This window comes from Petaurus breviceps, unplaced genomic scaffold, assembly GCF_028583685.1.
Source record: "Petaurus breviceps papuanus isolate PSGF00001 unplaced genomic scaffold, PetGlider_PUasm1.0 688, whole genome shotgun sequence".
Classification (NCBI taxonomy): Eukaryota; Metazoa; Chordata; class Mammalia; order Diprotodontia; family Petauridae; genus Petaurus; species Petaurus breviceps.
The window spans coordinates 11,926,247-11,946,339 of record NW_027186457.1 but is presented as its reverse complement, the minus strand read 5'-3'; the positions used below and the strand labels follow the sequence as shown (position 1 = coordinate 11,946,339).

Here is a 20,093-nt window from a genome sequence, read left to right as displayed (position 1 = left end):
TTAAAGCTGTGAGACTAGAGGATCTCTAATGTCCTTTCCAACTCTAATCTTCTGGGATTTTATTTACACAGCTCATTTCTTAGGCTTTTGTTTAAGCCTCTTTCCTTTTTCTGGGGATAAATAAGACACTCTTCATCATACTCTTCATCTTATGCATTGACGGTAGAAAAGAAGTCACCTCAGTGAACCACCTTTTTATTGGAGTCTAGACAGCTTTTTCACAGAAATTCATCTAAAATTTCATTGCTGGAAGTTAGCTTCACATTCCTATTAATATGAAACGTAAAAATAGAAGGATTATTTTTCAGGCTTTTGTGAGTCGCTTGGATCTATCCCCAAATCAGGTTGACCTTTTTTGCCTACATAACATACAGTGCTGACCCATTTAGCTTGCAGTCAATGACAACATCTTTTCAGTCTCTTATTTCTAGTTATTTTTACTCCATTCTCAATTTACAGAGCATGAATTTGTGATTATAATTTTGGCTTTAGTTTTCCCATAATATCAAGAGTACTGCCAAGCTTAATATTCTCTAGCAACTTGACAGTGATTTTTTTGGTGTTTGGCATGATTTTTTATCACGTTAAATTTCAGAGCCGCAAGAGACCTGTAGATATTTAGTCCCATTTGTCACATTTCATTGTAAAGGAAATTAAGAAGTCAAGTTTCCTGACTAGTAATGTTGCACAGCAAGATAGGAGTAGATACAACATTTTTCCTTGTATAATAAGATGCCTCTGTATTATTTGTTTTGCCTTTCCTTTCTTGACTTTTACTAACATGAAATTTGGAATTGTCTTCCTAGATTTTCATAAATCAAATATATACATGCTATTTTATTTATTTTTTTGAAAACCTGACTTACCTGCACTCTCTATCTGTTAAGGTGTGATGCATCAAGTAAAAAATTTAGCAGAGTCTGAGGCTTTGCTAACAAGTCCACCAAAGGCATGCACTAATGGATCGGGGACCTTGGGTTCCAGCACCACAATCAGCACTGGGACAGCCACTGCTGCCAGCAACGCAACTGCAGACTTGGGCTCACCCAGCTTACAGCACAGCAGAGATGATTCTTTAGACCTGAGTCCACAGGGGTAAAATAATCTTTTCCAAACCTCCTCTTTCCACACTTAGCTTGTCATTTGCTTAGCTCTGATGGAGAAGAATCTTTTAAGCCTTAGAATGAATGTGTAATGTCAGTCTGTAGCAGTTATACATGGTAAATATAGGCAAAATGAACCGCACATTCTGTTGTGTCAAATTTTGTTAAGATGCATAGGTAGCAAGAAGTCACACCATCATCTTATAGGGATTTGAGAAAAAAATAACATTGATTCCTAGCTTTAGAGTTGAGACTTGACTTAGAATCCCATGTGACACTTGATCTCTTGGAGCCTATGATTCTTATTCCATATAATTGCTGTGAATGTCACGTTACATAGAATTCAAGGTGTCCCAGAAGTCTTAGTGCAGTTTTTGTGGCTATTCTCTTTAAATAGTTTGCAAAAATGTCAGCTGCTATTATTAAAGGCATTAAGGGAGAAGGGGCCTTAGGGGAGAATTAACCAGGTTATCCAATTTAACATAAGAAAACACGGATACAGAGCAGCTAGGTGGCATAGTGGATAGAACACCAGCCCTGAAGTCAGGAGGACCTGAGTTCAAATCTGGCCTCAGACACTTGTCACTTACTAGCTGTGTTACCCTGGGCAATTCACTTAATCCCAGTTTCCTCGCCAAAAAAGGGAAAAAAAAAAAACCATGGATGTAAAGATCAAAGAAAATAAAGATGGCTAACACCAGCCTAAATTTAGAAATGAGCAAAGCATCAACGCAACTTAGCAATATTATAGAACAACCAGCTAAAGTGTGCCTGAAGCAACAAATGGAAAAAGAAATAAAGCACAAGAAATCCTAGTTAACATCATCAAATGGCATTTGGAAAAATTAAGTAACGCTTGACAGTAGTACTAAGACATCACAGAGCCAAATAAAAGATCTTGAAAAATATTTTTAAATTACAAGGAGATCATGAGAGATTTAAAGAATGCTTCAAAAAAGTAATAATAAAAATTGTCTGGTGCTGAAAGGAATGAAGAAATGTTGGTGGAACAAAATTTCAGACCTAGAAATTGAATCTGATGTCTGTAAAAGGTGTTCGATGAACTCCCACTTAAGTCACTACTCAGTAAAAAAAAAAAAGACAACCCTAATATCTACTAAAAATGAAACTGGATTTGAATTCATATTTCATAACAGTGGAGATGTGGCTGAAATTATTTTTTAATCTAGAAGACAAATAATATATTGTTTCAACCTTGGTGCAGAAGGATATTCTTATCTATGAAATTAGGAATCCCTGGAAGCAAAATCAGTGGGTTTGATTTTTATAAAGATAAAGGGATTTTGCATAGTAAAAGAAATATCTCTAAATTTAAGAGAATGTGACATTCGGAGCAAAGTATTCTCCTTAAATATATCAAGTAGAAGTGTCATCCAGAATTTATGGGGAGCTGAGATCAGAGGATATGAACACATACTTGATGAAGGAGGAAATACAAACTGCTATTAATTCTAGGAAGAGATGTACTAATTCCTTTATCACAGTTAAACAAAAACAAGACCATCCTAAGATATAATTTTATTCCACTAAAATGGCAATAAACTTTTTAAGAATTAAAAGTTGAATATTGGCAAGGTTGTAGATGAATATGCAAACTGAACAGGAACATAACTTTTTTTGGACTATGCAAAGTAGTTAGGTGTAAATACTGGCAACACCTTTTCATTCGGTAATTCCATTTCTAAGGAACATAAAATGTGGGGAATAAAAACTTGTCAGTGTAAAAATATTAGTAGCTGCTATTTGTAGTAGTAGAAAAAAGGTAACCAACCAAGATTTGGAAAATGACTAAATAAATTCCTGGAATTTCTATGATATAAAGAAACCATACATAGACATACAAATGAAATCAGCAGACCTCATTTTATAGATAGGTTGAATGCAATTATGATGAGAGAGACTTTCAAAAGTATCACAACATCAGATTCAACAAAAGCATTTTCTTTATTTCATTCATTTGGTTGTAGCCTATTATATGGTAAGGATTTCATTTACTATTTTGCCCACCATTTTATTGATTTGATTACTTTTTCATTCTTATTAAGTTCATGATTTTTAAAAAAGTGTAAACAGGGAATTTGAGCATAATAAAGCAGGAAATGTTATGTGTAGACCATTTCCACCTACTTTTTTCCCATTGGAAAACTTGCCTGAATCTTTGTGCGTATGGTGTTTGAGAATTTAATGACCTAATAAGTACTAGTTCTTCCCTGCTCACCCCACCCACCCATCCAAAAAAACCAAAACCTCATCATAATAATCAGAGTTTAAAAAAACAACTGCTTACTACATTTTTTTTATTTTGCTTTATTGTTGAATAGTAACAACGTCATGATCATATCAGTTGGGGCCTACTGAGGAAATAGGAAAACAACTGTTATGATCATCACCTTTTTTTTTCCCTTTAGTTTTAAGCTTACTGATTCATAAAAGATATAAATAGAGCACTGGTTATTGCAGATGACAGCTAATACTTTTTTTTTCATTTGTATTTTAAATTAGGGAATTTAGGTTGTTATAACTCAAATCAGTCTATAATTTTTTTCTATATGCATTAATATTTTCTTTTGGAATCATTTGTGTATTCCAAAATGTAAACTTGGTTATGAATGGAAATTTTAAAAATTCTTCCCTCTTATTATTATAAATTATAAATTTATTCATTAATTTATTAATTAATTGTTATATAAAATTATAAAAATTATTCCCTCTTATATAGTAACCAATTAGTATTTTTACAGCATTTATGGAAAATTTACTTATTTAAATTCAGGTTTTGTTCTCCTTTTAGTTATTCTTAAAAATCCTATTAGTATCAAACAGCAGTATAGTAGTAGAAAGACCTCTGGGTTTGTAATCAGACAACCTGGATTCAGATCCTATTTCTTATTACTCTGATAGTTATATTAATAATGATAAGTGTTAAATTTATGATCAAAGAAAAATCCCATAAAATAGGCTGGTTTGGAATGTCTGGTCTTATAATTTACCTCTTAGTTAATTCCTTAGGTTTCATGATATTCACTAGAATGGTTTTAGCTCTAGTTTTTAAAACTGTTAAGCTAAGTGTTCAAGAAAGAAAACTTTGGGTTTGAAAATAAGAATATAATAGATTATACATAGCAATTTCAACCCAGTGGAATACCTGACTTCTCAACAGTCCCCTCTCCTTTTTTTTTTTTTTTTTGGTGTCATTTGATAGTCGACTAAGTGATGTCCTAAAGAGAAAACGACTGCCAAAACGTGGGCCAAGAAGGCCAAAGTACTCTCCCCCGAGGGATGACGACAAAGTAGACAATCAAGGTAATGGCTTCTGGATGTCCGGAAGTCATGTGTGTGCTGCAGATGTTAAGTGGTAATGATACTTGTTGGTGTTGGTATTTAACCTGAGCTCTTATTTATTTACATCCTGACAACATGATAATTATGGTGTGTCAGTTTTTAAGATCTGTGGGAATTTTATTACTTGTGCTTAATGTTGACATTGCCTGTTGTTTTGTTTTCCGTAGCTAAAAGCCCCACTACTACACAGTCTCCTAAATCTTCTTTCCTGGCAAGCTTGAATCCCAAAACATGGGGCAGATTAAGTGCACAGTCTAATAGCAACAACATTGAACCTGCCCGAACAGCTGGAGTCAGCGGTCTCGCCAGGGCTGCCTCAAAGGACACCATATCTAACAACAGGTAAAGTTATTTCTGTCTTTCCTTAGGCATTTTCCTTGGTTCTGCTTAAATTTCTACTGTAAAATTAGAAAGTCATTATTGGTATTTTCATTTAAAATATGAAGTTGGGTAATGAAGGCATGATAATTAGCTCATAGATTTCTGTGTTTGGATTTGAATCTAGCTCCACAATCCAATCCTTGCTAGTTGTGTAACTTCAAATGAGCTGTTTAACTGTGATATCACAGTGTTGTTGAGGATTAATCAGGCATAGATAGATAGATAGATAGATAGATAGATAGATAGATAGATAGATACACACACACATATAAGCTGTTAAGACTATACAAATGTAAAGTGCTATTCTGGGTAGAGGCTTGGTAATTGTTTTCTGAGAAGTTAACAAGGACAAAATCTATTTAATGCCCTCCATAAGTGGAGTGTTTATAATACCATCTGTCTAGTTTTTGTAGAATGTGAAGGCTGAGTCTTAAAAATGTTTTTTCCTGAGATATTAATTTGTTTACATCAGAAATTGTCAACACTTTGCTTTCAGTTAAAGGGTTCTGGGTTCAGGCCTGGAAGGGACATTAGAGGCTATCCCCTCATTTTACAGATAAGGCCTAGAGATTAAATGACCTGCCCAGAGTCATCCAAAGTAAGAAGTTCTCCCTCATCCCTCCACCCCCAAAGTTTTTAACCAAAGTCTTCTGATTCCAAATAAGGTTTTTACTTTACACTACTTATAGATGACTGCATTAAAAAAATAAACTGCACCAGTACTATTCTTTAAGAAGTTATCACTTTGGCTTATTTACTCATCAGCAGTGGATAGCAGTCAGGAAGTCTGATCAGGAAGGCTGCATCCCATCTTAGATACTTTTATCTTTATGACCTTGGTCTGCCCCAGTTTTTCTCATCTGTAAAATGGGGATAATATCAGGGGTGTTGGGAGCAACCAGTGAGATTATATTTGTAAAGTACTTGGCAAACCTTTAAAGCACTTTATCTATACTAGGTGTTAATATTAGGGACCATGTATACTATTTCATTGAGCTGAGAAACTCACATGCAGAAATGTTTCCATCAGTACAGATTGGCACCTTCTTTGCAACTTATTTTTTATTGAACTGCCCAGAGCATTAAGAGGTTAAGTGCCATGCCCAGGGTCACACAGCCATTGTGTGTCTGAGGCTGGACTAGAAGCCAGGTCTTTTTGGTTTGAAGGTCAACTTTTTATCCACGGTCATATTGCCCATTGAATAATCTCAAATGTCTCAGTTATATTTGTATAAATATGCATACATCCACAGCTTTTCAAAATAAAGGCTTATATTATTACTGAACTAAAACAAAAACATTTTTCTTTAAGCAGTTATTTGTCTTTCCATAAGTGAAATGAAGGGGGAAAATAATGATATAAGTTGGAAATTCATTTTGTTTTGTTTTGTTTTTTCCCATCCAGAGAAAAAATTAAGGGTTGGATTAAGGAACAAGCTCATAAATTTGTGGAGCGATATTTCAGCTCTGAGAATATGGATGGAAGCAATCCTGCACTAAATGTCCTTCAGAGACTTTGCACTGCAACTGAACAACTCAACCTCCAGGTAGAATTTAAGATGTCATTGTCAGGGATCCCATTCTGTTACAAAAGCTTTTTAGAGCAAGAATGTTGCTTTGTTAAAATGGTATTTAATATGTACTAGATGGGATGGAATTTTATACCAATTTATATATAGTGATGATTGGGTTAGGATAAAAGATACAAGCTGTTCTTCATGATATCCCTGATTTATCTACTTTATCCTTACATCTGAATGTGTTGAACTCATTGTAGATAACATAGATAGCAGAATCTTCATTTGATGGAAGTTCATTTAGAAAAAGTTGAATTAAATAACAGTCTCACTTTTAAAAAAGATGCATATAACAGTTTCCAGGGAGAGCGCTCATTTCCAGTAGGCACATATATCCTTTTAGGTTAGCTTAATTACTCATAAAGGAATCTTTAGGAAAAACTGCCCATTTAGTGTGTGGTTGTTGAATAATTGAAATTGGAATCTGAATTCCTGTCCTTTTTTTAAGGTGGATGGTGGAGCTGAGTGCCTTGTAGAAATCCGGAGCATAGTCTCAGAGTCTGATGTCTCCTCGTTTGAAATCCAGCATAGTGGGTTTGTGAAACAGTTGCTGCTTTATTTAACATCCAAAAGTGAAAAAGACGCTGTGAGCAGAGATATCAGAATTAAAAGATTCCTTCATGTATTTTTTTCTTCTCCGGTAAGTCATCTGTTTAGTTTGGAGCAGCAATAAGTCTATTTCTAGACTCTGACATTTTGTTCCTGAATATTGAAGGAGGGCTGGGTAGCCCAGTAGCTGCAGCACTGGGCCTGGAGTCAAGAATATGTGAGGTCATATCCAGACACTTAAAAGCCGTGTGATCCTGGACAAATTACTTGATGTCTGTTTGCCTCAGTTTCCTCACCTGTAAAATGGATATAAAGTGCCTACCTTTCTGGGGTTGTTGTAAGGATCAAAAGACCTAATGTCTGTAAAGTGCTTGGTACCTGGCTTATAGTAGGTGCTATATAAATGCTAGCTAATTCTGCTTGACTATCTCCTAAATTTGTATTTTATAATTGTTAAAACATTTGGCCATCTTGGACTTTTTGAAAAAAGACATAGTAGAACAGTTCCTTGTTCTTCCCAGCTCTCCCAGTACTGGCAAAGTATCTGATCAGTGTATCACAGACCATTCTCACTTTAGACTCCTCTCTATAACTTCAGCAGGAAGGGGGTGTGGAGGTAGAAAAAAGTTAAAATTTATAACCCTATGATAGTAAATTTATTTTTAGCCTGGTTAAAATTAGTTGGAGATTTATGCTGTTCTGTGGACCAGCATTTGAGCAAGGACTGTACTAGTAAAAATCTAAGCATTAGAATGACTTAAATAGGAACTAGGACTCAGGTAGTCAGTCTCCTAGAGCTTTTCTAATGGCAAAATAAGGACTCCAGTGACTTTACTGTTTATGCCTGCATCCATGGCAATGAGCAACTTTCTCTCTGCTCCTTCATGTAGTAGGAAGAAAAGGAACTTCTTTCTGGGTCACTTATTCCTCTGGTTTTTCAACTGGGGAGTCCTGTGGGCTCCCTTACTACTCATTCATATACACAGAGCTTTCAAGTAATTGTAAGTTGTGGATGGCTTTTCAGGCATTTGGAATTTGAGATGTTAATTCAACTATGGTCATGGAACAGGTCAGTGGCAAAATTGAGGATGTACCATAATTTTTCCATTGATCAAATTTGACTTTGCCTGTATTGCTTTTTATTAAACTTTACCCCATACAACCTCAAAAAAGATTATATGTAATAAGACACGTTGGGAGTTGATAGTTAAAACTGTGAATTCGAAATTTTTTATTTTTCCTATTTAGAAGTGTTGCTCTAACTACTAACTGCTTAGTTTATTTATAACTTTAGCTTCCTGGAGAAGAACCAATTGGAAGATTGGAACCGATGGGAAATGCACCTTTGTTGGCATTAGTTCACAAGATGAACAACTGCCTTAGTCAGATGGAGCAGTTTCCAGTCAAAGTTCATGATTTTCCAAGTGGAAATGGAACGGGGAGCAGGTAAGGATTAATGCTTAGGTACATCATTGCCATCATGAGCTGGAGTGTGTTCTCACATCCAGGAAAACTATAACCTTCTCTCTCAAGTCAAGATCACAAAGATCAAGAGTGTTGGTTATGAGCAATGGGTACAAGCTGTTATCATAACTTGCAGCTTACTTTTAAAGAAATCTTAAAGACTTTACAGAAAGATTGAAATTATTATAACCATTAATTTTTTTAATGCCACAATATGTTCTGTATAACCTGAGCTTCAAAAGTATTGCCCTCATCCTTTCTTATGATATTGTTGCTTCTGTGTTAATGATTGACAGACTCAGGCTGTTGAGGCGAGCTTTATTATTTCCATATTTAAAAGAAATCTTATTGCTCTGTAAGTTCTGAATATATATCATATTTGCTGCAGTTCAGAGGACACAGTCAGGATAGTTGTGTACTCTAATCTGCTACCTACCACTGTATAACTTTGGATAAGTCATTTTCCTTCTCAGTCATGAAATGAGAGACTTACATCTTCTCTAAAATTGAACGTGTGTGTGTGTGTATAATGTTGTGAATAAATGGTTATATAGTGATTTGTGCTGAATTATGAAATTTACACTTGTTCCAGTTAATCTGACTATTAATCAATTGATCTTATTATTAATCTTTCTGATGATTTTTTAGAGTAGCTTTTTATTCTACAAAAAATTGTCCTACAAAAATATCATCATTAAAACAATTTGATTTTTGCTCCTTTGAAATAAAGAGTAATATTAAATAAAATCCATATATTGAGTAGACAAAATTAATGTTCATCTTGTTGACTTGGGGAAATGTGTTTAATTTGTATTTTTGTGAGGGAAATAATGTTTGATTTTAAATGCTTATTAGTGCAATCATTGAATTCTTTAGATGGTTCCTTTTTTGATTTGGAAAGATTTTTTTTTTAAAGAAGGGAAACACACACAGGGTTTTGAAGGCTATTGGATTTTTAAAATGGATTTAATAAGAGTCTTACTGATAAACATTAAAAGCTAGAAAATGAATGATAAACATGTATTTCTATTAGGAAACAGTTTCTAATGTGATCTCTTATAATGAATTTTACAGCATAATAGCCTTTTAACACTTCACTCCCTCCGCCTCCACACTCTAAGCTTGTCAGCTCCTTGAAGCCACTTTTTTTTTCTGTCTCTCTGTTTTACCTTTCCTTCATCCCCCATTTAGTTGCTCAATAGATACATCAGATGAGGAAACACTCTTATTTTCTTGGAGTAATGTTGCCTTGCATACGTTGATAATCAAAATTAATTATGCTTTAACACCTCTTAGATATGCAGAATATTACTTTATCTATTTGAAGTGAAGAGTTTAATGGCAGAAACATGCTATTGCTTTACAGTGTTACAGATTAGTCAGTTGTGCCCTTTAGGAGCCCTTAAATTTTAGCTCTAGTTGGGCAAAATAAGCAACTATATATTTTATCAAAACTACATATTGGGAATGCTTGAAAGAAGAAGCAAAATAGACTAAGAAAAATCATGACACTATGGAAGACAAACTGCAAAAAAGAAAAGTAAAACAAAAATTATTAAAGTTGATGTATTGTAAAGACCCAAAGAATTTGTATTTATTCCCATTCAAAGAGTTACTTATTTTCGCCTTAGCACATGGTTTATTTTTCATTATATATTATTATAGTAACCTTTGCTAAATTAGTTGAGTTTGAAGACATTGTTGGTTAAATGAGAAAATATTTTCCCAGTTTACATGTCTTTTGAAGTGAGAAGTCAATTTGCATGAACTCTTTTTTCCCTGTCATATTTGCATTTATATATGTTGTTTATAAGATGACAAGTAATAGAATAATTGTAGCAACTTTTTTCATAAATTATCTTGAGTTTTTCTCTCAACAGAGGATCACAAGCTTTAAAATTTTTCAACACACACCAGTTAAAATGCCAACTGCAAAGACATCCCGATTGTGCAAATGTGAAACAGTGGAAAGGTGGACCCGTGAAGATAGACCCGCTGGCGTTGGTGCAAGCCATTGAGAGATACCTTGTAGTCAGAGGTACTTCTCCACATCTAGATGTCTACATGTTGATTTTCAGGAGTGTGTCCTTTCTTTCTTTATACTGATCATCAACCTTCTGGTCTGTCATGCATTAGCTGAGTGAGAAAACTTGACTGTATTAAACAAGGAAATGCTGTTGCTATGTTGGTCTTTGTTACTAAAGAAGAATAGCACTGAAGAATTTGCTTTGCAAGAAGAATTGTACATTTTTGCGCTTGTGCCCTGTGGGTTTCATTAAATTTAACATTCCATTTCTTAAGTTCATTTTTACAAAGCCCCAAATCATTAGTTCATTCTAGTTGCCTTTCAAAACCCTCTCAAAAATAATATTGGCATTCTGCTCATTTATGTATTGTTTGTAATCATAGTAGTCTGTTATGAAAACAAATGGAATGCCACCTATATAGTCATCCTAAAGTGTTTTTGATCTGATTGTTGTAAAATATGTGTTTATTTTTTCTTTTTTGGAGGGCAATTGGGGTTAAATGACTTGCTCAAAGTCACACGGCTAATAAGTGTGTCAAGTATCTGAGGCCACATTTGAACTCTGGTCCTCTTGACTCCAGGGCCAGTGCTTTATTCACTGTGTGACCTAGCCACCTTATATGAAGTATTCTAAGAAAAAAAAAAAAGAAAGTGACTACTTTTTGTCTAAGTCACTATTTGGAAATTTACAATCCATTCTGTTAAGCTATATTTTGTCAGCCAGGTCGTCTGATCTCAAGTTTTTCTAGCTAACAGTTATATAATTTTATCTACATTATCCAACTTCACATCCAAAAGTCTCTTAACTAAGATCTATTACTTTGCATTTGAGAACAAAGAAAATAAGTTAGATTTTATTGCTCTTTGTTGATAGCATTACTAAGTAGAATATCTTTTTGCTTAATGGTTCCCAGGATTAACAATTTAATATTTTGATGTTATTTATAGGGGCACACTGCTCCTGATCAATAAGTCTGAGAGTTCTTTGAGATTGGCAAAGAGTATTAAGATGAGCTCTTCTGTCTTTAGGCTATGGAAGAGTAAGAGAAGATGATGAAGACAGTGATGATGATGGTTCAGATGAAGAAATAGATGAGTCTTTGGTAAAGTTCTATTCATATTGAGTTTTTGTAGGAAAAATTAGATGAAATATGAATTAAATGTTTTTTGCTTTTCTCTTTTTAGGCAGCTCAGTTCTTAAATTCAGGAAATGTACGACACAGATTGCAGTTCTATATTGGAGATCATTTACTGCCATATAATATGACTGTGTATCAGGCAGTTAGACAGTTCAGTATACAGGCTGAAGAGGAGAGGGAATCTACAGATGATGAAAGCAATCCATTAGGAAGAGCTGGCATTTGGACAAAGACTCACACGATATGGTAAGGTTTGCTCTGTTTAATTTTTTGATGCTTTAGTTATAAAGAATACTGAAATAGGTTTATTTTGTCATTCTCTTGCCATTTGAAACTTTTTTATCTTGCCTGTATAATGGTGCCTATTAATAAGGAATACAGAAGGCATTGCTAAAATCAATTTTTTCAAATAAGATGAATGTGAAATGTATGTTGTATAAAACAGTTGTTTTACAAAACAGTTGAAAAATGAAAAATTTCACTTTTTCTTCAAAGTTTTCTTTCCTATTCCTCTACCTGAATTGCCAGATTATATGGGGTATAGGAAGTAGAAATGCAAGGTTATTGCTTGCAAATTGAACTCACTTTACTTTTTTTTACCTTCCTATTTTTTTACTTAAAGAAATTATAAATGTGTAATATGTAATATATGATATTTTACATAAAATATGTAGAGAGAGAGTTTGTGTGTGTGTGTAAGTATGTATTACTCATCTGTGGAGGTCACTTAGGAAACAAGAAGTTGTTGCTTCAGCTTTTAGAAAGAGGCAGAGCTGTGGTAGCACTTTCTTGTTTATAGATATTTTCAGGTTCAACTGATGAACAGTCATTGTGGGTAGGGAAATCCCATTGTCCTAGCTATTGTTTCTGTAGGGAGAGTCAATTCTGCTAACTGGAGATGTCGGTAGGAGAACTTTTATTATCTAGGTAGGAAACTATTCTTATCTTGTAGCCTATTCTAGGTGACACCACAGTTTTTAAAAATTAAATTATTCCTTAAAAGCTTAATTTTGAACCTCCCTACAACTGATTAAACTTTGCTTAGTTACATTTTACTGTTCACTGATTTCAACGCATGATCTTAATTAGGATTTTTTTTTTATCTACTCATTGAATTCTCATTTTTAAAAATATATGTTGGATGCTTTTCTGTCATCTTTTAGGTATAAACCTGTAAGAGAAGATGAAGATGGAAGCAAAGATTCTGTTGGTGGTAAAAGGGGAAGGGCCCAAACAGCTCCAACAAAAACTTCACCTAGAAATGCAAAAAAGCATGATGAATTGTGGCATGGTATGTTTTCTAGAAAGTAATGTTTAGAAACTATCATCTCACAGACATCTTACTGAGTTTATTGTTTTAAAGAAGTATTTACAAATATCAAAAGATTTTTTGTTTTAGTGAAAAAAATTGAGTTAAATACATTTAAACTTTCTGCTGCTGTAACTCTGACATTGAAACCCTTTGAAACTAAAACCTTTGAAACTTGAAAGTATGATAATTTCTTTATGTTGGGTAAGGGCCTCTTTTAATGGAGAGATCCTTCACACCATATGCAATAAATATTTAGTACCTTCTCCATACAAGGCATCGTATGAAGGACTGGTGTTAAGGATCCCGTCTATACCCTTGAGAGCTTTCTGTTATTGAGCCTGAGAAACATGTTTTTAAGTAATTTTTTGTGTGTATGAAGTTAATCCTATGTTTCCATTGACTTCTTTGGAAGTAGGATTGTTTATTGGAGATCTGCCCCTATGGAAGCAAAAGTCTTTAAAACTATTTCATTTCTTTTACTTTTTTACTTCACCTTGATTTCCAAATTTATCTCCCCCCCCCCCCCTGCAAAGGGGAGAGAAGTCTCTTGCCTTTTCTCCTCTCCTTTTTGTGGCTAAACTTGGTCATTTCATTACATGACCCTTAGTTTTATTGTTTCCTCCCCTGCATTGTTTTAGTCATCATATATGCTTTAAAACTATCTGGTTTGGCTGACTTCAGTTTGTATTGGGGTTATGGAAAATCTTCCCAGGTTTTTCTACCTTCATGTATTCATACCTTCCTTTCATCACCTGCTCTCTCTGCTTAACCTGGGGATAGTCATACTTGAAGCTCTATTTATTTTCTCTTAGTTTTTTCTAGAATGACTAGGATTGCATTTTCATACTTCATTAGACACAATAGCCCCACCTAAAACTAGGCTTCAGGTTATATAAAGTTCATTAACTCACTCATAGTCTATTAACCATCGATTTTATTTCTCAAATTTAAAAATGAGAGAGACTCACAAATGAAAAGAATTAAGTTTTAAAACATTTGTTCTGGTTATGTGATTTACTAGTATTGTGTTGTTGAATCCATTAGGTACTTCCCTTCAACTGTCATTATTTGAAGTTTCTGAGTTAATGTAATTTACTATTTTTCATGATATATGTTTCATATAACAGTTTTGTTTTGTAGCTAACTATCCCTCCTAGCATGGCTTACTCTCACTAGATGGTTACCTATGAGGTTTGGTTGTACCCTTCAATACGCATTTCTACTTTTTTTGTTTTCTGATGCCTTTCTTTGGCTTGTCAAGAGATGCCAGGAGAGGAAGCACTTTGTTCTTTAGAAGTAACTTGAAGTTGAACCTACTTCCTTAGTTTTGGCCATAATATGTAGATTTCATAAAATCCATGCCCTTTTCACCTTTTATCACCATTAATGCTTAATTCAATATTTGAAGGATTCATCGCATTGTTGGTATAGGGTTTGCTTACAGAGGTGGTAACCTCTGTTCCCTTTAATACATAGTATTTATCACTCAGTGGCAGATGAGCTTCCCTTAAAGACAGATGACACTTACTGAGTCTGTATTCAGAGTCTTGCCATGCATAATCAAGAAATAACTAGGGAAATTCTTAACACTAGCTGTTGTTTTGAGTAATAAATTATATTGACTCTACTGGTTTACCATAGTTGCTGTAATTCCTTTACTCTAATTTTTCTTCCTTTTTTAGATGGAATATGCCCATCAGTATCAAATCCTTTAGAAGTTTACCTCATATCTTCCCCACCTGAAAATATAACTTTTGAAGACCCTTCATTAGATGTGATCCTTCTTTTAAGAGTTTTACACGCCATCAGTCGTTACTGGTATTATTTATATGATGTAAGTAATCTTTAGTTTTCTGAGATTATATATTAGATTAATCTCATTATCTCATTTTGATGTCTTTATGATGAGTAATACAGACTCCTTAGGGGTAGAAACAGAAATTGACTCTATAGAATAAAATTATCTTATGGAGTATTGCCTTAATCCTCTTTTTCCTCTGACCTATGTTCTTATTTAAGGTAGGCAGATCTGCTTTAAAATGTTCTTGCTAAGAACTGCCAAGTCATGACACTAACAGTATGAAAATTCTTTTTTTTTAATGTCTCGACTGGAAGAAACTCTAAATTCAGAGTCCTGGCCTCAGATTCCATCTTTGAGAAAGAAAAGATGGTCATTTAAGACATTTTTTTCTAACTAAAAAGAAGCATAGAGAGAATTGCAGACAAACAGGGAGAGCTTGTTTTATACTTTAATAGGAAAGCAAGATGCATAGAATAGAGGTTTGCAGTTTCTTTTATAGTCCTATGCACTTCTAGACATCTACCTTCTATTCTTTAAGTATATAGAAATGCCTGTTATGTTTTGTGTTGAGTTCAGAGTTTATAAAAACAAAAGGAACAAAAACCTAATGTTTGGCACTTACTTTAAAAAGTCTTTGTAACCTTAGACAAGTCTCTTAACTTTACCGAGAACCTTAGCATCAGCAAAACTGGGAAGGAGGGAGAGGGAATGTGATAATAAGGATAGTATCCCCCTTGAGATAATACATGTAATGCACTTGCCTAAATTTGACTACACAGATGCCCTCTCTTAGCATTTGTTTTATAAGTTTTATGCACTTCTTGGTCAGAATAGCTTTAAAATTCCAAAGTTGAGCAGAAATAAAATGCTAATTTCAATATTATTAACTTATTTGTAAATGGAATTTGAATATACCAAAAGTCAATAATGTTTTTATTTTAATGAAATATATATAATTGTGACAGCCTTTTGAATCAAGTTGCCAAAATATTAGTCTAGCTCTTAGTTGCATTAGAATAATATTTCCCAAATGTTTTCATTATGTTTTTCTGGACATCCATTGACAATTGGTATGGAGGAAGTGGGCTAGGAACCAAGTGGGTGTTGACTTTGTTAGAAGAACAGAAGGGAGGAAACCAGAAGCATTGGCTCTTGGATTAGGCAGAGTACTCCAGAAAAGGCTGCATTTATTGAAATATGCTAATAACTTGGTTTTGTTTGTTGAATGATAGATTCTAAATTAAGAAGGTTCCTAGTTATAAAAGGGGGGAATTATGTCTCAGAAAATGTTATTGTTAATAAATAACACTCCTTTAAAAAAAATTTACAGAATGCAATGTGCAAGGAAATCATCCCAACGAGCGAATTTAACAACAGCAAACTGACAGCAAAAGCAAACAGGCAGCTTCAGGATCCTTTGGTGATCATGACAGGAAACATCCCAACCTGGCTCACTGAGCTTGGAAAAACCTGGTATGTAACTTGGCTCGCTGCTACAGAATGGGTGTGTGTCTGTGTGTGTGTGAGAGAGAGAGAAAGGAGAATTAAGGCATGTAGTATGCTAGATGTATATATGTATAAGGAATACTCATTCTTGTCTTCGGTTGATTTTAATATTAGATGTGATTGTTGTACCCATAATGCGATAACTTTAAGATAGAAAAATGTGGAATAAATATTTACAGAATTATTTCCTCAACCTTTTTTTTTTTTTTTAATTAAGCAGTTGGGGTTAGGTAACTTGCTCAAGGTTACACGGCCAGTTATTTCTGGGTGTGGTGCTAAGTATCTGAGCCCTGATTCGATCCCAGGTCATCCCGACTCTGGAGCCAGTGTTCTTACTCTCTGAGCCACCTGGACACTCCTAAGCAATTGGGGTTAAATAACTTGCTCAAGGTTATACGGCCAGATGTTTATGGATGGGTGCTAAGTGTCCGAGCCTGGTCATCCCGACACACCGGGGCCGGCACTCTTACTTGCTGCGCTACCTGGCCGCCCCTCAACCTTATTTTAAACACTGAAGAACATTCAGTGAATACCTGTTATATATGCCAGGAACTGTGTTAAGTGCTGAGGATAGAGAAGGAGGCAAAAGACATTGCCTTCAAGTAGCTCACAGATAAGAAGCAAACAAATAAAGGTTATAATCTATACCAATACTCTTGACCATTTGATTACATTTCAGTTTTCTTTCTCAGATTTTGGTTTCTTATAACACAAATTTTCAAACCAGCAGTTAAGTTTATGCATCAGATCTTAATAGGAACATTCAGCGATTGACTCAAAACCAACAAGAAGCCAACTTTTTGGTCATGTCATAGATCCTGAGCAGTGGTTTTACATGTGTGCATGGTGGACACAAAACCAAAATGAGCTTTTCCCCGTTAATGGAATGTTTTATTGTTCAGTAGAATCATACTGAGAAATTGTGTTGCCATCTAAGCTCTAAAATTAGAAGGTGTACTGAATAAAATATTTAGAGGAAATGATTAGTATTATGGACACAGTGCTGGCACATTTAAGAAAATATAATGCAGCAGTGCAATGTTTGTCAGGTAGAGTATTCACTCTACGATTTCTCATTTATTTTAATTTTTAAAAATTCTCTTTAGGCTGAAACAGATAAATCTGTATATCCTGGAGAAGGGATGGCAATATTTAGATCTCATGCCAACTTGATAACTATGAAATCATGCAAATTGGAACAGTAAATTTCTGGAAAACCTGTAGTAAAGAAACTAGCAATAGTGTGCATATAATAGTGTGAATATAATAATAAATAGGGTGAATATAATATAACTGTTAATCAAAATGTTTATATAGTCCCATTCTGACTTAAAAAAATAAATTATATATACATAGATAGCAGCAGCACTGAACACAGAATCGTGATGACAATGAATTTAATTATGATTTTATATATCTACACTGATACATTGTTGTTGAGTTGTTTCAGTCACATCTGACTTTTTGGGGGGGGCTTAGTGACTTGCCCAGGGTAACTTAGGTAGTAAGTGTGTCAAATGTTTGAGGCCAGATTTTAACTTGGATCCTCTTGACTTCAGGGTCGGTGCTCTTATTCACTGAACCACCTCGCCACCCTGTCTCTGACTCTGTGACCCAATTTGGCAAAGATACTGGAGTGGTTTGCCGTTTCCTTTTCTGGCTCATTTTACAGATTAGGAAAAAAAAAAAAACGGAGGGAAACAGGGTTAAATGACTTGCCCAGGGTCACACCGCTTATAAATGTCTCAAGTTGGATTTGAACTCATGTCTTCTAGACTCTAAGCCCAGTGCTTACTTACTGCACTTCTGTCTGGTCTGTCTTTCTGTCTGTCTATCTGTCTGTCTATCTCTCTATCATCTATCTGTTTTTCTGTCTATCTCTCTGTCTATCTCTATCATCTATCTGTCTTTCTGTCTGTCTATCTATTTAGCTCTCTGTCTAGATTTAGGTCTGTCTATTTAGCTATCTGTCTACAGGGCAGCTGTCAATCCAGCTACAGATGCTTACTAGCTATGTGACCCAGGGCAGGCCACCTAACCTCTATTTGCCTCAGTTTTCTTAACTCTAAAATGTAGTTAAAAATAGCATATACCTCCCAGTGTTTTAGTGAGGATCAAATGTAATATTTGTAAAATGCTTAGCATAGTGCCTAATATATAGTAGCAACTATATAAGTGCTAGGTATTATTAATATATACTTGATTATATACACATTTGTATATGTGCACATATACATAAAGCCTACAAATGTTTATCACATCTTGTACATGTTTAAAGAATTATATAAACAGTGTCTTGGTCTGAAGGAGTTCATTCAGTAAAGATAATTCAGATTTTTCAAAATTTCAAATTATTAAAACTTAATTTAAGGACACAGTCAGATAGACAGAATTGGTCACATTACAAAAGCAGTTTTAAGAGGAGATAAAAGCCTGACCTAACTAGCTATCACTTCCTTTTTGACATCTTAAAATTCATTTCAGTTCAGCAGATATTTTGCAATAGACATATCTGTGTTGGAGACACTGTGATTGGTTTCATTCTTGTCTTTACGTAGTAGGGTTTTGCGTGTTGCTCAGGGAATTAGTTGGTAGTGTAGACTTCATGTTTTTAATAAACCTAAACAAAATAATTTTATCTTGCATCTTTCTAGCCCGTTTTTCTTTCCATTTGACACTCGGCAAATGCTTTTTTATGTTACTGCATTTGATCGAGATCGGGCCATGCAGAGGTTACTTGACACCAACCCAGAAATCAATCAGTCAGACTCTCAGGACAGCAGAGTTGCCCCTCGACTTGATAGAAAAAAGGTAAGTTTTTCAGAAAGTTGTTTTTGTAGTAAGTTTTTTTTTCTCTTAACCTTAGTTGATATCTGGAAATAAAATAGAAGAGCTGACTTTAATGTGTCCAGTTGTGCATCACTCCATTGATTTCCTTGTTTCTCAAGTGCTAAGTGCTGTACTTGATGAAGGATAATGAAAACCCAATTGTCCATATCCTCAAGTAGCTTGCATACTGTCTGTGGAGGTTGGGGGGAGGGGTTTAGTAAGGATTTAGAGAGAATATAACATAGGCACAGATAATGAAAGCAGATAGTTTTGCTTATGTTTTCTATCACCATTGCAATAGTCCATCTTTTCTTTCAACATATGGTTTTAATCTTTCCTCATTCATTAAAGTTATATTACTTCTAGTTTTACATCCCTGTTTTCCCACATTACAATTTTTTCTGTTCATCCTCCATTATGACTGACTTAGTCTATGTACTGATCTTTTCTTTTTCTGCTGAGTTTAACATAATCTCCCTAATTGGACTTACTGGAAAAGCTAAGGGTCATTAATAGAAAAAATCACCAGTTGTGGTTGTTTTGTGTACATTTTTCACGTCCTAGCCCTTCTCTGCACTCACTCAGCTGCTTTTCTGCCTTCAAGATAGAGCCCAAACACTGCTTACCACATGAAAGCTGCTAATTAATTCCCTTCACCAAAACTTATTTTTAGTTGTGGATATGGTTGTGTTTACTCACTCTCTGGTCATGGTGCACATATTTACTTCTAGCTGTTAATGGGATAGAAATTCCTTGCAAGCAGGCATTATTCCATGATTTGTAACCGATGAAGTGGAGTGGCCTAGCAATACAGGAAGGGCATCTGAGATACTCATTGTCTGGTTGATTGACCCAGAACTCAGACCCTCATTGTCCATGACTCCAGAGATCATTTAATCTCATCCCTGGAACTGGGTCCCTGACAGCTTAAATGGACTTGGCTGATTTACCAGGGTGGTAAATATTAAAAGTAGAATTTGAACTCAGATCCTCCACCACCAGAGCCAGTGCTACTGCTTTTCACTCTCTAAATTACAACCAAA

General features: G+C 34.7%; 1 protein-coding gene across 13 annotated transcripts in view; it reads left to right on the top strand.

Moving 5' to 3' along the window:
• TRIP12 (thyroid hormone receptor interactor 12) overlaps window positions 1-20,093 on the top strand; it is a 199,150-nt gene that overhangs the window by 155,805 nt on the left and 23,252 nt on the right. For 10 of the 13 annotated variants that reach the window (XM_069104626.1, XM_069104625.1, XM_069104624.1 and 7 more), the window contains 13 exons: window positions 888-1,095; window positions 4,327-4,427; window positions 4,634-4,808; window positions 6,253-6,394; window positions 6,873-7,064; window positions 8,268-8,419; window positions 10,303-10,475; window positions 11,493-11,566; window positions 11,649-11,848; window positions 12,766-12,893; window positions 14,597-14,748; window positions 16,046-16,188; window positions 18,876-19,032. In XM_069104626.1, coding sequence (XP_068960727.1) covers window positions 888-1,095; window positions 4,327-4,427; window positions 4,634-4,808; window positions 6,253-6,394; window positions 6,873-7,064; window positions 8,268-8,419; window positions 10,303-10,475; window positions 11,493-11,566; window positions 11,649-11,848; window positions 12,766-12,893; window positions 14,597-14,748; window positions 16,046-16,188; window positions 18,876-19,032 — 1,997 coding nt within the window. The remainder of the gene's footprint in view (window positions 1-887; window positions 1,096-4,326; window positions 4,428-4,633; window positions 4,809-6,252; window positions 6,395-6,872; window positions 7,065-8,267; window positions 8,420-10,302; window positions 10,476-11,492; window positions 11,567-11,648; window positions 11,849-12,765; window positions 12,894-14,596; window positions 14,749-16,045; window positions 16,189-18,875; window positions 19,033-20,093) is intronic. The other 3 variants (XM_069104627.1, XM_069104623.1, XM_069104622.1) reach the window with 1 other exon arrangement.